Genomic DNA, 17,659 nt, shown 5'->3' with positions numbered 1-17,659 from the left:
CTCAGTCCTGGTGCTCAGGGCTTCTATGAGAGCTGGTGACGGGCAAAAGTGCTCTGAAGTTCATGCACCACTTTAAATAATGACAGAGCCCGAAAGCAGGAATTGTTGAGGTCTGGTATTTCATTCTTTATTTTACTCTGTTTTTCTTAAAGCATGTGGTTTCATATACCACTAAGACTTCCCCTTATATTGGTGCTTTTAAAATAGGAGATTCGTTTTTTAAAAATCCTTTGAAAACAAGCACATTATTTGGATATTCCCAGCAATCAGAATCATTGGCATGTGGTCTTCAGCCAAGTCTCCTAAATTATGGTATGACGTATCCTGGCAGTGTGCAAGAGAGCTCTGGGGCACCAGGACAACCCTGTCATTTCAATATTTGTGCCATGATTTTAATGTGTCCTTACAACAAAGCTGAAATACAGCTGATACATCGAATGTGTGGTTTCATGGCTGTTATGGCTTAAGACACTGCTGGGCTACAAAAAGTAAGTAGATTTAAAGTTATTTAGAAAGAAGTCTTAGGTGCATAATGGTTCAGGCAGAATGCAAATAAAGCAAAAATTATAGAGGTGGTGTCCCAGAGACTAAAGTTAGGGAAGTCCGTGCTGCTGCGATCATAAAGTGTGGAATATCTGACATGCAGTTTACTTGTTTCCACCTGTGCAAACAGAACAGATAAAACACAGAGTCCCAGAGGAAGGAGGTACTACACCACGTCTAGGAAAAACTGATCAGTGCTGTGGTGGCATGCAAAATAAACAGGTGGGCCGGGAGTCTCAGACTGCATTCCAAGGTGATGAATTAGCCAGCTGTCCTAAAGAAGAGAGCTAATTATCAGGCTCAATCTCATCTCCTAGGAGATGAAACCTCTAAACGGCCCAACTAATTAGAATAAAATAATAATAGGGGATGCATAAGTTTTTAATAATATTAACAGACAAGCTCAATAAGTCCAGAACTGGCAGATATACAAAACTTAGAATTTATCATTTCTAGGAATGGTATCAAGTTTCAAGAATGAAAATCTACATAGAAGACAGGCATCTAAGGGTTCTTTGACATAATAAAAAGAACTTAGATATGCAAATGGACTGAGCCAGATGACCAAAAGCTTGGAATTGGCAAAGCCTGAGCAACCGAATCCTAAGTCATAAAAAGATGATAACCAGAGCTGGTGGCCTTGGCTGTTCTGTGGTGGTTCCTTGTAAAATTCCTGAAACATTAGGAAGGCAACTCTCTGATTAAATAAATGCACAAATAAAAATAACACTTTTAAAAGGGTATGAATAAGAATAAAGATAATAAGAAAACAACTTTAAGTCCATGGTATTAATAGACTTATATCCTCCTTGATTTTAAGTGTACTGGCCTTTATGTGTGTGTTTTGTCTATTTTTACAAGGTTTAAAACATTTACCATCATCTGAATTTTTAGAAATATCATTTCAAATAAATGTTTAGAAGTGTTTACTTTTATAACACCTACATGTAAATGTTGGGAAATTTTCCTGTGTTAAATCCACACTATGTTTAAAGTATGGTACAAATATTTAGAGTAATCCTGACTGTGAAATATTTAAATATGTGGATTGTTCAACAAATAAAGATGAATTCATTGGGCATAAACACAGGACAGTGAGGTAAGCATTTATCTTCATGTACAGAAGCCCCTTGGATGTTAAAACTCTATCCTCATAAATCACTACTAATGAGTGAAAGCTGATTTGCTATAGTGTGTGGCACGTTCTGATGGTGTAGTGTACCCGTGGCAAGAAACCTGTCAGTCATGCCACAGAACAACAAGTTTCACAATGTAGTGAGAACAGTATGGATCACAGCAGGTTGTAACAGTGCTTCCCTGTAATGAATACATTTGAATGTCCTGGTGGTTTATATGTTTTGGCAAGTAATAATGCCATTTCTCAATCACAGTGCTCTTTTGGAATAAAGATATCTAAATTCTGGAAACATTGCCAATGGCAAATAGGCAGGCTGGGGACATTCCAGGAAAATGATCCTCTGCCGTGCTTTCACTGTAGCCTTTATTTTTTTTTCATTAGGGTGCAGAATCTTCAGAGTCTAGGACTCCTGGAGAATAAAGCAGCACAGCCACACTTGGTTAGAAGTAAAACTGCTGCCAGGCTGCTACCTCCAGCATTTGCTGATTAGCAACTTTGCTCTTTGGCTCATCAATGACACTGATGATGATTTCAGTTTGATCACATTATCTATTTAGGTCCTGGTATCTCCCTGTCCTTGTTCAGAGTCATCATGATTTGTTTGGGGATGAGGAAGGCACTGTTCAACAAAGGCAACTCCGGTTAATGGAATGCTTTTATACTTCAGCAAGCAATTTAATTATTCTGGAGATAATTCCACTTCAGTGGGAAGGATTCCTTGTCAAGATAGGAGTCTGCCTGCTTTTGTCTTAATATCTAATAACTAATTTCTCCTTGAATTAGATGTGAAAAATCATTAGGTTTGAGAATGATTTGACTGAATCATTTGACTTGAGGAAGCCTCAGTGGGCCTTATTTGCATGAAGAACATTCTTTTTTTTCCCTCTGCCAAGGCAATTTGCCTCCAGAAATGACAGTTTCCTCTTGGGTTCACTACTTCCTTCCAGGTTCTTCCTCCCATCCCCAGTTTTATTGCAATGACTTGTAGCACACTCAAAAGATGATTGCTTTTCAAAGCAATGACTTCCATCCCCAGTTTTATTGCAATGACTTGTAGCACCCTCAAAAGATGATTGCTTTTCAAAGGTTCAGCCTACCTTCTGAAACCCTAGTTTGAGAAGGGCTATTAATTAGCTTGGTCCCAGGGCCAACCCCGTGTTTCAAGCTTTTTCATTCAAATAGACTGTTAAGCCTATAAAATTCTGACTTTTTAAGGAGGCAGCAGCTAATGGGGTGGCCCAGGGAAACAGAAACTGGTGAACCAAGGCCACACCAGGCCATTGAACATCTACGGACTCTCTTAGCCATGTACCCCCCACCTACCAATTTAGCCTCAGAACTTGGGAGCTGGAGGTGGGAGGTAGGCTGGCTTGAATTATGCAGCCTCACCAGCTGGAGAAACCTTTTCGACTCTCATTAGGAGCTTGGTACTGTCACCAGCAAGATGACACAAAGTTGGAAAGAGCGGCAGGAGAGTGGTCTCTAGGGAAAACAGGTTTTCTACTGCTAGTCTTCAAAAGAGATTCCTGTAGGATTAAGAGTTCTTGGAAACTTATGGGTCCTTCAGGACGGAGAAAGGCAGATTTTGGAGGAGTCATAAAAACTAACGTTGACAGAGCATTTCCTTTGTGCAAAAATGCCGTTCTAAATGCTTACCTGTCTGCTCACATAATGCTCACAACAAACCTGTGATCATGGGACTATTAAATCCTCCATTTACAGATGAAAAAGCTGAGGCAGAGAGAGGTCCCATGGTTAGAGCAGCACAGCAGAAACTCAAACCCTGGTACCTGCTGCCATGGCATGTGCTTGTAACCAGTATGCTATTCTGGTCTGGCCTCTGAGCTGCTCTTGGTTTGAAGATTAAGCATGCAGGCTACTCCTGGTAGTCAAAGGTGCAGCTTAATTCTAAGAAATAATGATAGTAATAGCAATAATAATAATAAAAAATTTCTACTTAGGTTGGGGAAAATGACCAGATCTGGCATTGATCTGGGACTTAGTCCTTTTTTTTTTTTTTTTTTTTTTTTTTTGAGGGAAGGGAACTAGTGGAGAGAGGGAGGGAGAAATATTAATAAAAGGAAGAAAGAATTGTAGAGCTGAAAGAGGAGGCTTGTACTGTAGAAAAGGTTTTGCTGAATGAGGTTGTATAAAATAATGGCTAAGAACCTGGTCTAAGGAGTCAGGTAATGGGGATTGAATTCTGGCTTCAAGGCTTTAGTAGATGTGGAAGTGACTGGATCACAGAACTCCATCCCACAGACTGCTATAAAGATGAAATGAGACCCAAGTGTGTAAAGCATGTGGCCCAGTGTCTCTGGCACACAGGTGTGAGCTCAGTAAGAATAATAATAATTAATACAAAAGTGATCCATGGTCAAGTCAGGGAGGAAACCCTCAGGCTCCTTGTCATGTGGAGTGTTCCTCGGAGCCGTGGGGATACACGGCTTGCCGCAGATGTCTCTGTGTTTGCAGCTTGGTGAACTAGCAGAGAAGGGAAAGAAGGTGAGGTGCGGCAGCCATAGCCATGGAGAAAGTGGGCTGGGCTGAGTTCCTGGGCCATCTCTGTGGTCAAGAAGAGCTCCTACCTCCAGAGGGCCAGGCAGCAGGCCAGGTCAGGAAGCAATGTACTTGTCCATGGCCTTGGTTTCCATGTCCAGTTCCCTGGAATTGAAGTTGCCCCAGGCAGTGGTTATCGTGGGGCTCAGTGTACCTGCTGGACTCTCAGTGCGTTTCTGCTTTAAATCTCTCTGCTGAAGTTGGCCTTGACTTTCTTTTCCTTTGATAACATTGCTGTCAACACACTACTGTCACGGCTCCCAAGAAGGGGAGATGAAGCTAATGCATGCAACTGTTCAGTAATTACAATGGTAGCCAATGCTTTTTGGGTTATCGTCTTAACATTGTCATTCCAGACATGAGAAAACCAAGGCTTCATTGGGCGGCTATAAATTCCACCTTGCCCAAGAATGCAGAGCTGGGAGGTGAGGGAGGGTGGATTTGAACTAAGGTCAGCCTGAGCTCCAAAGTCCACATGCTTAACATTCAGGTATTTTGTGGGGACTTGAATCTATAAAAGTTGTTTTTCTGAATGTTGAGTTGCCATGAGGAGCTTCCCAACACATGAGACCCACAGACAGGAGACAACAGAGAGCAGGGAGGTCTTAGATGAGATAAATGACAGTCTTCAAATCATAACTTAAAAAAAGGGAAAGAGGAAGAAATAATAAAGATGTAGAAAAATACTCTGACGGAAGTACAGGTGTGAATCCAAGGTGGGGTGACTCCTAGGAGAAATAGTGTCATGGAATAACATCAAGGTTTAGCAACCACCGAGTTGTTTGCTGATGTGCCCTGTGCAGGCTTAAGCCCTTGTGCTGATGTGCCACGTGCAGGCTGGATGCCCTTGCCTGAGTCCTTCTCGTCTCCCAAGCCAGAAGCCACCTGGGAACAAGGATGGAGCAGTTCCGTCATTAGATGTGAGCACCACGCCCAGTAAGAGCAGACACTTAACAAACTCAAGGTGTATTAAAGAATCTAATAAATAAATTTTAAAATGAATGAATGAATTGCAAAGCTTCGAAGGGTAACTATTATAGCCTCTTAAGAAACATCAACTGACGCAACAGAAACAAACTTATGAACAAACCATTAGTGACATGCCACAGGTTCCCTGTCCAGGTGGAAACACGTTTAGACCCTCGCTTCTACAGTCAGGCTGAGCTTATTTGGTAAGTCAGTTCCCCGCCATTACATGCCCCTTGCCTGTACAAATGCAGGAGGACCAGCTCTGACCTATTGACCTCCAGAGGAGATCAAAGAACCCCCATTGCTTCTGGCATTCATGTGCAATTGGGAGTTCCCAAAGAATCATCTAGGGGGCTTTGAAAACCTACGGATGCTTGGACCCCTTCTCTACCCACAGAATCAGAATTCCTGGGCTGTGGCCCACACACAGGGTGGTTCAAGAAACTCCACAGCCGATGCTGACTCAAACTCCTGGCTGGGAAACAAGGGCTCCTCAGGATAAAGTCCAGATGCTTCAAAAGGGCAATGCTAAGGCTTTCAATAACTCATTCATAATTTCACAAAAGCCTCCACATGCAGCTTCAGATACCAGGAACTGCTGGTGTGGGAGCAGCCCCTAGTCTGCCTTCTAGCATGACCTTTTCTAAAACCAGACATCTAGCTCCCAACACAGTGTCTTGGGCATTCCTGTCCATGTGTCTCTGCTCATCCCTGTCCCCCATCCCAAAGCTCTTCTCTCTCCATCCACGGGGATCCTGCTCATCCTTCCAGATTGGGGTGAAATGCTACAATCTTTAAGCAAGTATCTCCAAGTCCCCTCTCTCTGGTCCTCAGTTCATCCCTTTGAACCTCCTGTGAGCCTTTCCACTTTCTACCCTGTATTCTGGAAGCATTAGCCAAGTAGCCACAGTTAATGTGAATAAAACAGTTCCGAGTCACATATGTTTGAGAAGTATGAATCTCAGAGAGGATCAAACAGCACACAGGTTCCCAAAGTTATTTGGCCATGTAACCATTTCCCCATCCTTCTGTTATTGCTGCTGTTGATTTGTTTTTCCCTGAGCATCTCAAGGGACCCTCATTGGGAAATGCTGCCTTCTAATTATTTCCTTCATTCTTTCATTCAACACGCACTCCAGGAATACCAACAAAGTGCCAGGCATCATGCTAGGCACCCTCACATGGTCTGTCTCAGGAGCTTTGCTGAAATAACTTGAGAAGTGCAGCTGTAGCTTATCTATGGACCTATCCCTCCAGTGCTGTCCACAGCAGGTCCCCTCCCCTATCAATCAATATTGATAAGAACTTAAGCCAGTGACCAGTCTGGTCCATGGGGACCTATAAAAACAACTCCTGTGACATGGCAGAATGTAAATCACAGCCTGGCACAGGATTCCAAGCATTTGGGAGGGCAGATGGTCTCCTTCACCATGGAATCAGGAAAGAAAAACTTTAACAGGAAATCCACACACAGGAAGAACATGGTTCTGAGGACACAGTGCATGATTAAAAAAGCGCTCAGCTGGTTAGCCGGCAGAACAAGGACTCTCAGATCACCAGGCTCCTCATGATAACGTTATGCTGAAAGCCAGGCATGGGGTTTTAATTAAGAAAAACATAGAAGAAACTGACTGCTAGATGGTAATGGATAGAGGAGGCCGAGATGCAGAAGCATGAAGTGGGTCCTGTGGCCAGGGCTGAGCCGTGGAGAGGCATGAGCTGGGTCCTGTGGCCAGGCAAATGTGTGGCTCCTGCTGAACTGTAGGAAGCACGGTGGTGGGGCCGGGGTGAATGTGCTCCCTGACCAAGATGTAAAGCACCTGCCAGAAGATGGGCAAGTGACAACACGAAGCCCAGAGTCCCCAGGGCAAGTCAGTTTTGGCACCGGGGCTGGCACATCCTCTACCATTCAGCAGCCAGGGTGCCAGGAGCAGACCCTCTCCAACACAGGCAGTCACGTGTGGGCTGGTGGTGGCACTCAGGACACCTGAAGCTCTTGCCAAGTCTATGTCCACGGATTGGTCAGACACAGGCCAAAACCCTGAGTGGGAAGTAGGGGGCAGGGGAGCTTTGGGGAAAGCGGCAATCCATTTACTCCCTCCCCTATCAAATAGCAGGCACTGAGCACCTGCTGTGTACCAGGACATGAGCAAAAACAACTGCAGTCCCTGCCTTCATGAAGCGTACAGAGTAAGTGAATAAAGGAAAATTATTCACACATATAAAGGAAAATTATGATGTGCCTTGGAAGGGGTACCACCAGGTCAGGAAGATGTTCCCAATAAATGACGCATGAGCTGATGTCTGAAGATGAAATCAGAATTCCAGTAGAGGGAACAAATGCAGAGTCCTAGGAGGAAAGGAGCCTGGGGTATAAGGAGAACTAAAAAGAGGCCAGTGAGGTGGGCGTGGAGGGAACAGGGCATGACTGGCATGAGAAGGGTTTGGAGGGACTCAGAGACCATGGAAGGACTCTGCCTCCTTCCCTTAAAGCAAGAGGCAGCAACTTGATCAGGTGTGTTCTGAAGAGATCACAGCATGGACAACAGCCTGGAGGGCCCAGGGCATGCTGGAGTGTGGAGTGTTACCTTGTTAATGTTAACAAGGACTCTCGGATTAACAGAGATCAAGAGCAGGCTGGAGAGAGACTTGGGTGGCAAAATCAGCTGAACTCCATGATGGACTGCATTGTTCAAGGGGAGGGGAGGTGACAAGGACCCAGGAGGATCTCAACTCCTCAAAAGGTGAACCTTCTCTAGAGCTTGGGCTCTGCATGGCCTCTTTTGGAGGGGGGAAAGGCTGAGCAGAAGTGTAAGTTTCTCAGACACAGGAAGGGCTTTGTTACATGGGCCCCAGCCTGATTCCCTTTCTCCTCTTTCATCAGTTTATGAACAATTTAGTGAACCCTTACAGGAAACAGGCGAAAGAGCACGGGATTTGGAATCTGGAGAAATAGGTCCAGCCCAGCCAAGGGCATCTAAGTACCTGGTTTAACATCACTCACCCCTCCGTCTCCCCAACCACCTGCCAGCTTTGGTGTGCTGATCACTGATCAGGACAGAGGTTAGTAACATAACCACCCCATCAGCCACCCGTGGGGGCCAAATGGGAGGTCGATGCAAGAGCTCTGGAAATCATAACTCATCTCCTAGATTTGGGTGGTGGCTTTAAAGACTCTGAGCCTGAGGCCCCAGCCCTGCCCACCCAGCTGGCACCTGCTGGCACCTGCTATCTTTTCTGGGACAGGAAGAGACCACTTGGCAGTCAGCGTGAAGCGCTCAGTGACAAGAGTGCTCAGCTTTTGATTGCCCTCTCTTTCAGTGATCAAAGGCAGGACTCTCCCTTTGGATTTTAAACCTCTGGTGCGGTTATACTCATCCCAGCTAGAAAACCTGGCAGAGGGTCAGGACAGGCCAATGGTTGCAGGGAGTTGGTTCTTCCCTTCCTTTTAGGCTGCAGCTGTGTCTGGAAGCCCCGTCATTTTAGGGCACATCTGTGCTGTTGCAGCCAGCAGCCGTAGTTTTAGTACACTCTGCTAAGAAGTCAGTTAGCACCTGCTGACGCCACTTATTCTTTAAGAGAGTGTCCGTTTACTGTCAGAAGTGGCAGCATAATGTCATTGTTAAAAAGACAGACACTGGAGCCTTCGCCCGGGTTCAAATGCCTTTCCTTTCCATCTACAAGCCTCACTTGCCTTACTGGTAAGTGGTACCGACGCCTCCTAAGGTTAGAGGGATGAAATATGACAGTGTACAAAAAACAATCATTACCTGCTATTTGTGCACGTGTCCACATCTATACATACATGCAGGCTGGCAAGAAAGTATTCACTTATTACTTCATTCAACCAGTATCACCCTACATGCTATGCACTGTTCTGTGCATTGGAAATGAACAGATGAACTACAGCTTCATCCCTGGAAAATGTATAATCTTTGGGCAGATACAGACAAGCAGAGAGACTGCCACGGTAATGTGTTCACAGGTGCTTTGCAGGGATTCTGTGGAACTCAGAGGAAAGCAGCTAATCTAGCACCGGGTACATAGGGGCAGGTACACAGAGGGGCTTTGCAGGGCTTCCTGGGGAGGTGAGAACAGAGTCCAGCCCAGAAGTGAACTGAAGGAAGAAGGGCATTCCAGGTAGAAATAGCAGCAAACAAGAGACTGCCTGATGCATTCCAGGAACTGTACAGAGCTGGAGGGAGAAGGCAGATGGACATGTGGCTGCAGAAAGGTCTCTCAGGGCAAGAGATGCTGGAGACAACTTACAATGAAGCACAAAACTGTGGAGATGCTATTTAATATACTATCTGATGATGATACTGTACATTTGTCTATTACAGTCCCTGAACGTCTTCCCTCCAGGTGTAGCCTCTCACAAGCAATTCTGCAAATTCTGAGCATTTGCTAGATTCAGCACACTAGGTGCAGTCTTGCCCACACACGGCTTAACATATAGGAAAGGGGAGGATAGGACACAAGAGGACGAATGTGAGGTGTGTAAAAAACAGGCCATCCAAAATGCAAGATCAGGGAGGAGCAGAGCCAGAGCCAGGTCTTAAAGGAAAAGTTATTTGGTGGCACAGCTGAGAAGTAAAAATGTGCCCTGGCTTGGCAGGCCCCCACATCAGGGAGATACTGGCGTTTAACAAACCCAAGCATTTGTTCATCTGCTTTCTGCATGGTAAGATGGTTATGGGGCTGTTGCTGTAAGATGGGGACTTCCAGGCTGACCTGGAGCAAGACTCTGGGCTTTCCTTCTCTCAGCTTTGGATAAGGGTTGCAAACCCAATTGATGGCTGACTGTTGGAAGCAGACCTCTGAAGCCCGCTTTTTTTAGGGGAATGTTCTTAAAATCGAACCACAGACTCAAAGCCCCATATCACCAGAGCTTGGTTTTCTCATCTACAGACAGGAATAAACAGTGATACTGACCTTACACAGCTTTGGTAATGACTAAACCAGACACCACATGTGAAAGCTGAGAGGAGTTAAGTGATGTGGCCAAGGCTGCGTGATTAAGAAGCGACTGAGCTTCTTTTTAACCCAGGTGGGTCTGCCTCAAAGCAGACAGCCCCATTCTCTCCCAGGAGCAGGAGAAGACTCTAAGTTCCAGAGAAGAAGGCGCTGGAAGAGCTCTTCCTGGTGTAATGCCAGCTCTTCTCAGGGGCCTTTGCTGTCTGCAGAGCACGGCAGGGGACACAGATTGATGGCTAAAGAAGAAACCCATTTGCAAGCTCAGACAAAATGGATGAGAAATTGCAACATACAGGTTTTAGGAGCCAAGTCAGTTCTACATATACATGCAACGCTGTTCAGCTTATTTAAACCCACAAATGTGTAACACACTGCATGTATATAGAAGTGCATTTGCAGCGTGGGTTTCCCAGGATGCAAACTGGATGAAGGGTTTTGGAATGCCAGGGAGCACTGCATGGTGCTTTTGGTGGAAAAACTCATATAGCAAAAACATGTGTCTCGCATGGAGAAATAAATCATGTAAACGACTGTGGCCCTACTTCCTGCACTGGCACGTGTAAAATGTGTTTATCAGCATAATAGCTCATTTCACTGTATTTTGGCTCTTAAGGAATCTTGCAGAAACACTTTCTTCCTTTCCTGTTGAGACATCCTTTTAGTCCATTATGGACCAATTGCCTCTGGGAATTGTTCATTCTAAATTAAAATCATTAACCGTCAGAAGCGAAGCCTGTGTGTATACAGATCACAATTTGTAATCAATATGGCCTTGCGGGTCCCAGACTTGTCTACCTGACTGTCTACTTGTCAGCTCAACGGCAGCTCACCCAGTGCTTGCTTACCTTGTCATTGCTCTGACCTTGCCTATTGCACCCTAGTGGAATATAAGCTCCAGAATATAAATCGCTTTAGTCAAGGCTGTGCTCAGCACCTAGTAGGGTCTCAGTAACTACCGATGGAATAAAACAAATGAGTTAATGAGCGACTGAATCATGACCGAAGAATGCTGAAGCCATGGCAGGCCTCAAGACTTGGCTCAGCTCTGCCGCTGACCCTTCCCTCACCTGCGACTCCTGGCCCAGCAGCGGTGGGCTTCTCTCTGCCTCTTTGCTGCATTTCTGTAACCACCTGTACTGCTTGTTATTGCGGTTCTCAAAACACTGGGCTGCCTTTGCTGACTTGCAGGCCTGGTCCTATGTGGGATGGTGAGTTCTCTGATGGCACCATTGTATCTTTTTCATCTTTTTATTCCCAGAGATGAAAGATAAGTGATTACTAGTGCAGCTTTTACAATCAGAGCCCTAGGGAAACCAGGTCATCATCCAGAGATGGGAAGCAAACTGCAAACGCTGTGGTCGCCCAGGGCCAGGATGTCCTTTGAAAGCCACACTCTCATGCCTGCTCAATTTATTCCTAGGGGTCTCGTTACCAGGACACTTTCTATGGATGGCTGTTCTATTAGGGGAGTCGCAGGCATCACTCTCCTGCTACTAGGGGAGTCGTAGGCACCTTCCTTGCCTGGGGGCTGCTGGAAGTGAGACTTTTATTAAGCACATGTGCATGGGGACGGGGACATTCCAAGCCAAGGCAACCTTAGAGGACACAGATTGGTTCTCATTCTCATTCTGCATCATTGTTTGTGTTTCACCATTTTGTCAGAAAAGTTGCACTTTTTTTCTTTAAAAAATGATAGCAAGAGCTTTGCTGCATCCTAAAGTGTGACTGTGTCATTAAGACTGGGTTAATATTTCTTTCTGCAGGAAAACATCTCTCATCTTTAGTGGAGGCAATGAAAGGACAAAGTGAATCTAAAGAAATGTAATTTGGAGGTGGCTTTTTTTTTTTGAGATGGAGTCTCATTCTGTCACCCAGGCTGGAGTGCAGTGGCGCAATCTGGGCTCACTGCAATCTCTGGTGAGCTTGAACCCAGGATCAAGTGATTCTCCTGCCTCAGCCTCCCAAGTAGGTGGAATTACAGGCACGTACCACCAAGCCCGGCTAATTTTTGTATTTTAGTACAGATGGGGGTTCACCATGTTGGCCAGGCTGGTCTTGAACTCCTGACCTCAAGTGATCCACCTGCCTTGGCTTCCCAAAGGGCTGGGATTACAGATGTGAGCCACTGCACCCGGCTGGAGGTGGCTTTTTAAAGAATGCTGATATCAGGCAAAGGAAGCCAACTTTAAAATTCCTTTATTGCTTCCAGGTGCTTATAGGTGGCCTGAAAGAATTCAAAAAAGCTCCATAGACTATTTTGCTTCCTTCTAAAGACATTTATGTTTATTAAATGTCAGGTCCTATATTAACCACTGGGTCCCTTTAACAAATGGTAGCTATTTTTGTTTTTATTAAGCAAGTCAGGTTACTTACTTCTCAGGAATAAGTTAAGCACCTGGCTGGTAGAGGCCAGCCATGCAAGCCAGTATTATTCTGCCTCCACCAAGTCCCCGAGCACCCCAGTCCTGGGTGCCACCCCTTCACTCATCACCCCCATCCCAATCCCCCTACTGTTCTGAGCAGAGGCAGATGAGGCCACCTTTACCTCTCAGCTGCTGGAAACAGGAGGCACTGCTGTCTGGCTCCAGGGGGTGCCTCAGGACCCCGTTGCTGGGCTTGGGTCTCTCGTATTCTCTTTCGGGGAGCATGGCCTGCTCGCTTTCCATGGCGGGGTCTGAGTGCGGGGGCAGGGACTGTGGAAACCCAAACATCAAGAGGGAAGAGAAGAAGAGTAAGGCACCGCAGAGCAGAAAGCCACCCCACCAGGCTCCGATCCAGCGGGGGTCATCCGGAGTGATGTCCAGGTTACCTGCAAATGGAAAGAGCACAGCTTAGTGGAGAAAAGAAGCCTGGACCACTGGGGATTTTGCTGAGAATCTGAGTCAGCTGAACAGAGAGGGCAAGGGCTCTAGAAATGACTTGGGGTCGGGAACACTGGCTGCCAGGCTGCAAAGCCTATTGTTCCACACCAGCGGCTCTGTTTGTCTCAAAGCCGGAGGCTGATCACATTCCCTCCTTAATTTTCTTGTCTACCCTATGTTTATATCAGTCTAAACAAAAACAGTGAGAAGCCAGACATTCTCTGAATTTAGGCTAAAACTGGCTTGGCACAGCTGCCAAGGTGTGCTCAAAGAAACACAAGGAAATGTTTATTGTTCAGAGGTAGATTTTCACCAGGTATATTCACTCTTGGCTTCCAAAAAGCAGCTCATATGAGATCCCACTCAATGCCCCACTCACTGTCTTAAATTAGGTTCACAGCTCATAAGGGGAGGCACACAATAGGGTTTTAGAGCACGGCCTCTGAAGCCAGGCTGCCTGGGTTGAAGTCCTACCCCCTTGTCTCTGTGTGACCCTAGGCCAGTGGTTTGAACTCTCCATGCCTCAGTTTACTGATCTGCATAACATCTATGATGATGGCAGCACTTAGTGGGAAGATCAAATGACCACACCAGACATAAAATGCTCAGACGACAGCCTGGCACATGCTTGGGCACCCAGATGATGGTAGCCTGTTATTTATGGTGAGGGTCCTTTGTTTCCATGCATTAATTAATTAATGCCAACCTTGTTGATGGCCTGTGGTTTGGCACCAGCTCTCTAATACAAAGCTTTGCAGCCAACTCATGTGCTTAAAGGTGCTATGCATGTGGTTTGGTGGCATTGTACCACTATTTCTTTGATTGTGCCAGCTAAGTCACAAGAAAATAAACTTCAGCTTACCCTTTGGTACAGTTTTTCTCTTTCTCTCTCTTTACAACTGCCTTGCACAGCATGGCTCCCAGGTGAGCTGCTTAGAAATGTCTCTTTGATAATAAACCATGCCCCTGGAACATGGAAGGAGAACTGGGGAGGTCTGGGCAATGGTGTATGAGGTAAGACCAACCGGGCTGCAGGCCTGGACCAGATGGATGGACAGCTCTGGGAAGAGTAATGACCGCAGACACCAGATGAACACTTCAGCATTCATAAAATGCTCTCCCTGAAGCCTCCTCAGCTAGCATTAATGATAATGCCAGCCATCATTTATTGAAGGCTTCCTCTGCACCAGGCATTATGCAGAGCACATTCTTAACTGTTCCAGCCAACCTTCCCCATAACTCTACAAGGCAGGACTTTTATTATCTCTATTTTCTATAGATGGAGAAACTGAGACTTAGAAAGGTTAGGTTCCTTGCCCAGGTTCGCGGGGCTGAAGAACGGAACACAGGTATACACATGCCAAGGTCCACACTCTCACCTTTCTGTTCCACTGCCCCTCTTCAATGTCTGGACTTTGTTCTGGGCTCCCTATAGGGCCCGAGGTGAATGATCAATTCCTGCTCTTTGTGCCATGAGCCTAAGGCCACCAGCTCTTCCAGTAGGTAGCAAGTGGCCTTTGGAACACTGGTAGTCACTGTCCTGGAGATGCTGACATACACCCAGCAGCAATAACAGCACTACGATGGACCAGATGTTTCTGCATAGCTACATGCTGGAGAGGGGACAGTGTAAGCTTTGAGGACTTGGGGCTGAATCCCATCTCTGCCACTTACTAGCATGTGACACTGGGCAGATTACTTGCGAATCCCAGCTCTGCCACTTACTAGCATGTGATACTGGGCAGGTTACTTACCCTCCTTGAGTCTTAGCTGCATCATTTGCAAAATTAAGACAGCTTCAACCTAGAGTGGTTGCAAGGATGACAGGCAATGAGCAAGAATCACCTGATGCATAGTAGGCTCTTTATATAGAGAGTAGATCTTGTTATTCTCACTTTGATGTACATATATGTATGTAAATGAGAATCTCAAAATAGGGATCTTTTTAAAAAAGGGTACAGCATGGGAAAACACAAGGTGATCTTGAAAGCATCTTTATGCAAATGAGCGAAGACACAAGGAAATGAAACTGCCTCTGGTAGCTGAACAGGAGTATTTTCACTAGTCACTTACTGTGTTTCTTCACCTGCTGCCACGCAATGAATGAAAACAAAAGACAGCAAAAGGGAGCTGAAGTATTTCCCTCCATTGTCTCCAGGCTCCATAAAGGGGGAATTGAAAAGCTGGCAGATGTGAGCGGGTAAAGAGAGAGAAATCCTAGCAGCTATTTGGGGGAACAAAATTAGAAAAGTCATATTTTAGGAAGTTACTGACTCTGTTGTTCTATGTGTGAGAAAACAACCCAGGGAGAGGCACGGCAATGGGGGAGGTGGTGGTTTGTGTGAACGTGTCAACTTGCTCCCTGTAGGTATGTGTATGTCTGGGGAAGGCTGACGTTGGCTCACAGTTTGAAAGATGGGGAAGGGCACGTCACCTGTGTCAGAACCAAAGCCCACCTGCCACCCGGGCAGGGACAGGAGACAGGGCCTGCGTGAACGTGGTGGACAGCAGGATTCTGTAGATCCAAGACACTCATCACTGACTATTTTGGGAAGTATTGACTTTTTTTCTCCATTTCAATTATCCAGAGCACTGTGGCAGAGAGAAATAACATGCTGAGGGAAACAGCTCAGCTGTGGAGTGTGCTGCCCTGAGGGCGGGGGAGGCTTTGGTGAGTTTGATCTGGGGAAGACAACTAATGGTTGGACCCGTCTGAGAAATGTCTTGCCTCTGTCCATCTCTATAACAAATACTAATTTTTTTTTTTTTTTTTTCTGAGGTGGATTCTCGCTCTGTCGCCCAGGCTGGAGTGCAGTGGTGTGATCTTGGCTCACTGCAACCTCCACCTCCTGGGTTCAAGCGATTCTCCTGCCTCAGCCTCTCAAGTAGCTGAGATTACAGGTGCCCACCACCATGCCCGGCTAATTTTTGCACTTTTGGTAGAGATGGGGTTTCACCATGTTGGCCAGGCTGGTCTTGAACTCCTGACCTCAGGTGATCCACCCGTGTTGGCCTCCCAAAGTGCTGAGATTACAGGTGTGAACCACTGTGCCCAGCTAACAAATATTATTTTTATGAGGCAGTTTGGCTAGTTATGGTGAAAAATCTCCCTCCACCTGTTGGCAATTGTCCGTCAATGCTCTACAGACACTGTTTCAGAACTAGGGATATTGAGGGAGAGTTCTCTGTGTGGCTGGAAGAGGACGGTGTGGTAGATGTTATCAGTGTCTGCATTGGATCCTCTTCCTCTGAGGACAAGGAGGATGACACCTCCTCACTCTGTGAAGTTAGGTGTAACTATAAGCCACAGAGCTTTGCCTATGAAATGTGAGCAAGGGGACATGTATCATTTCTCGGTGGAAGTGTGTATGAGCTGGTGCATGACTCCACCCCCCCTTTCCTCCTAAGATGGTATCTGACAGGCTACAAATAAACGAAATGTCCCTGTTGACCTGCATTGGATCTAGCACAAAGAAGAAAGAACCCTTTGGTATTCCAAGCTGCTGAGAGTTGGGAGCTGTTTGTTACTGCAACATAACCTAGCCTACCCTGACTAGTACAAAAGGTTTAGGAAATAAAAATCCATGTTCTATAAGAACAGCAGTTTCAGGCAGGCTTGGCATAGCAAAAGTATTGTTTTAGATAAAGGTAGGGAGGAAGGCTTGAAAACTTCTTTACCTCTCTATTTGGTTCTAGTTAGTGTCTTAACTTTAAAAAAATGGCTGCAGTTTCAGCCTTCTGGCAAGGGCTGCTTTCAGTAAGATGCCCAGAACAAAACTGAAAGCACCAATCTGTCTCATTTACTTAGATGCATTCAATTGCCAACAAAACTAGACACATGGATGAAGAAAGATGTTGAATAAAATGAGGTAGAGACAGTATGCCAGGCTGAGGGAACAGGCTGAGTCAAGGTGTGGCACACTCAGGGGTCTCTAAGTAAATAGGCTCAACTCCCTCATCAAGCCACTAATCTACCCCGTGGTCATTCCAGATGATGAGAACAGATGCCGTTTCATTCTGAGGGAAGTCTGGTAAAGGGGACAGGAGAAAAGGGTTGCAGAGTAGAGCAAAGAGCCATACACTGGGTGTACCATGAAATATCTGTCATGAAGCCAGGCACATCTTGGACTTGTCTTGACATAGGTGTCAACAGGCATAGAAGGTGTTTCTCCTTTTCTAGATCCATTTTCCGTTTTTTTTCTTTTGTTTCATTTTGTTTTTTTTTTTTTTTTTTTTTGGAGATGGAGATTCACTCTATTGCCTAGGCTGGAGTGCAGTGGTGAGATCTCAGCTCACTGCAACCTCCACCTCTTGGGTTCAGGCAATTCTCCCGTGTCAGCCTCCCAAGTAGCTGAGATTACAGGTGCCTACCATCACGCCCGGCTAATTTTTTCGTATTTTCAGTACAGACAGGGTTTTGCCATATTGGCCGGTCTGGTCTCAAACTCCTGATCTCAGGTGACCCACCTGCCTCGGCCTTCCAAAGTGCTGGGATTACAGGTGAGAGCCACCATGCCCGGCCTTACAAGATCCATTTTTCTGACCCTTCCACTCTTTGTATCCGATTTTTAGGTTGTTCTTATTTGTTGCTTGTATTGGGTAAATTGAGAGC

The 17,659-nt window shown here is 45.8% G+C and overlaps 1 protein-coding gene across 2 annotated transcripts in view; it reads right to left on the bottom strand.

The window, feature by feature from the left end:
- Positions 1-17,659, bottom strand: part of SLCO3A1 (solute carrier organic anion transporter family member 3A1) — a 326,271-nt gene that overhangs the window by 55,209 nt on the left and 253,403 nt on the right. For both annotated transcript variants that reach the window (XM_030815054.1, XM_030815055.1), the window contains exon 4: positions 12,732-12,995. In XM_030815054.1, the coding sequence (XP_030670914.1) occupies positions 12,732-12,995 (264 nt within the window). The remainder of the gene's footprint in view (positions 1-12,731; positions 12,996-17,659) is intronic.

Source organism: Nomascus leucogenys, chromosome 6, assembly GCF_006542625.1.
Source record: "Nomascus leucogenys isolate Asia chromosome 6, Asia_NLE_v1, whole genome shotgun sequence".
In the NCBI taxonomy this organism is placed as follows: domain Eukaryota; kingdom Metazoa; phylum Chordata; class Mammalia; order Primates; family Hylobatidae; genus Nomascus; species Nomascus leucogenys.
Note: the sequence above shows the minus strand (reverse complement) of the source record. Positions and strands in the feature narration are given on the sequence as shown.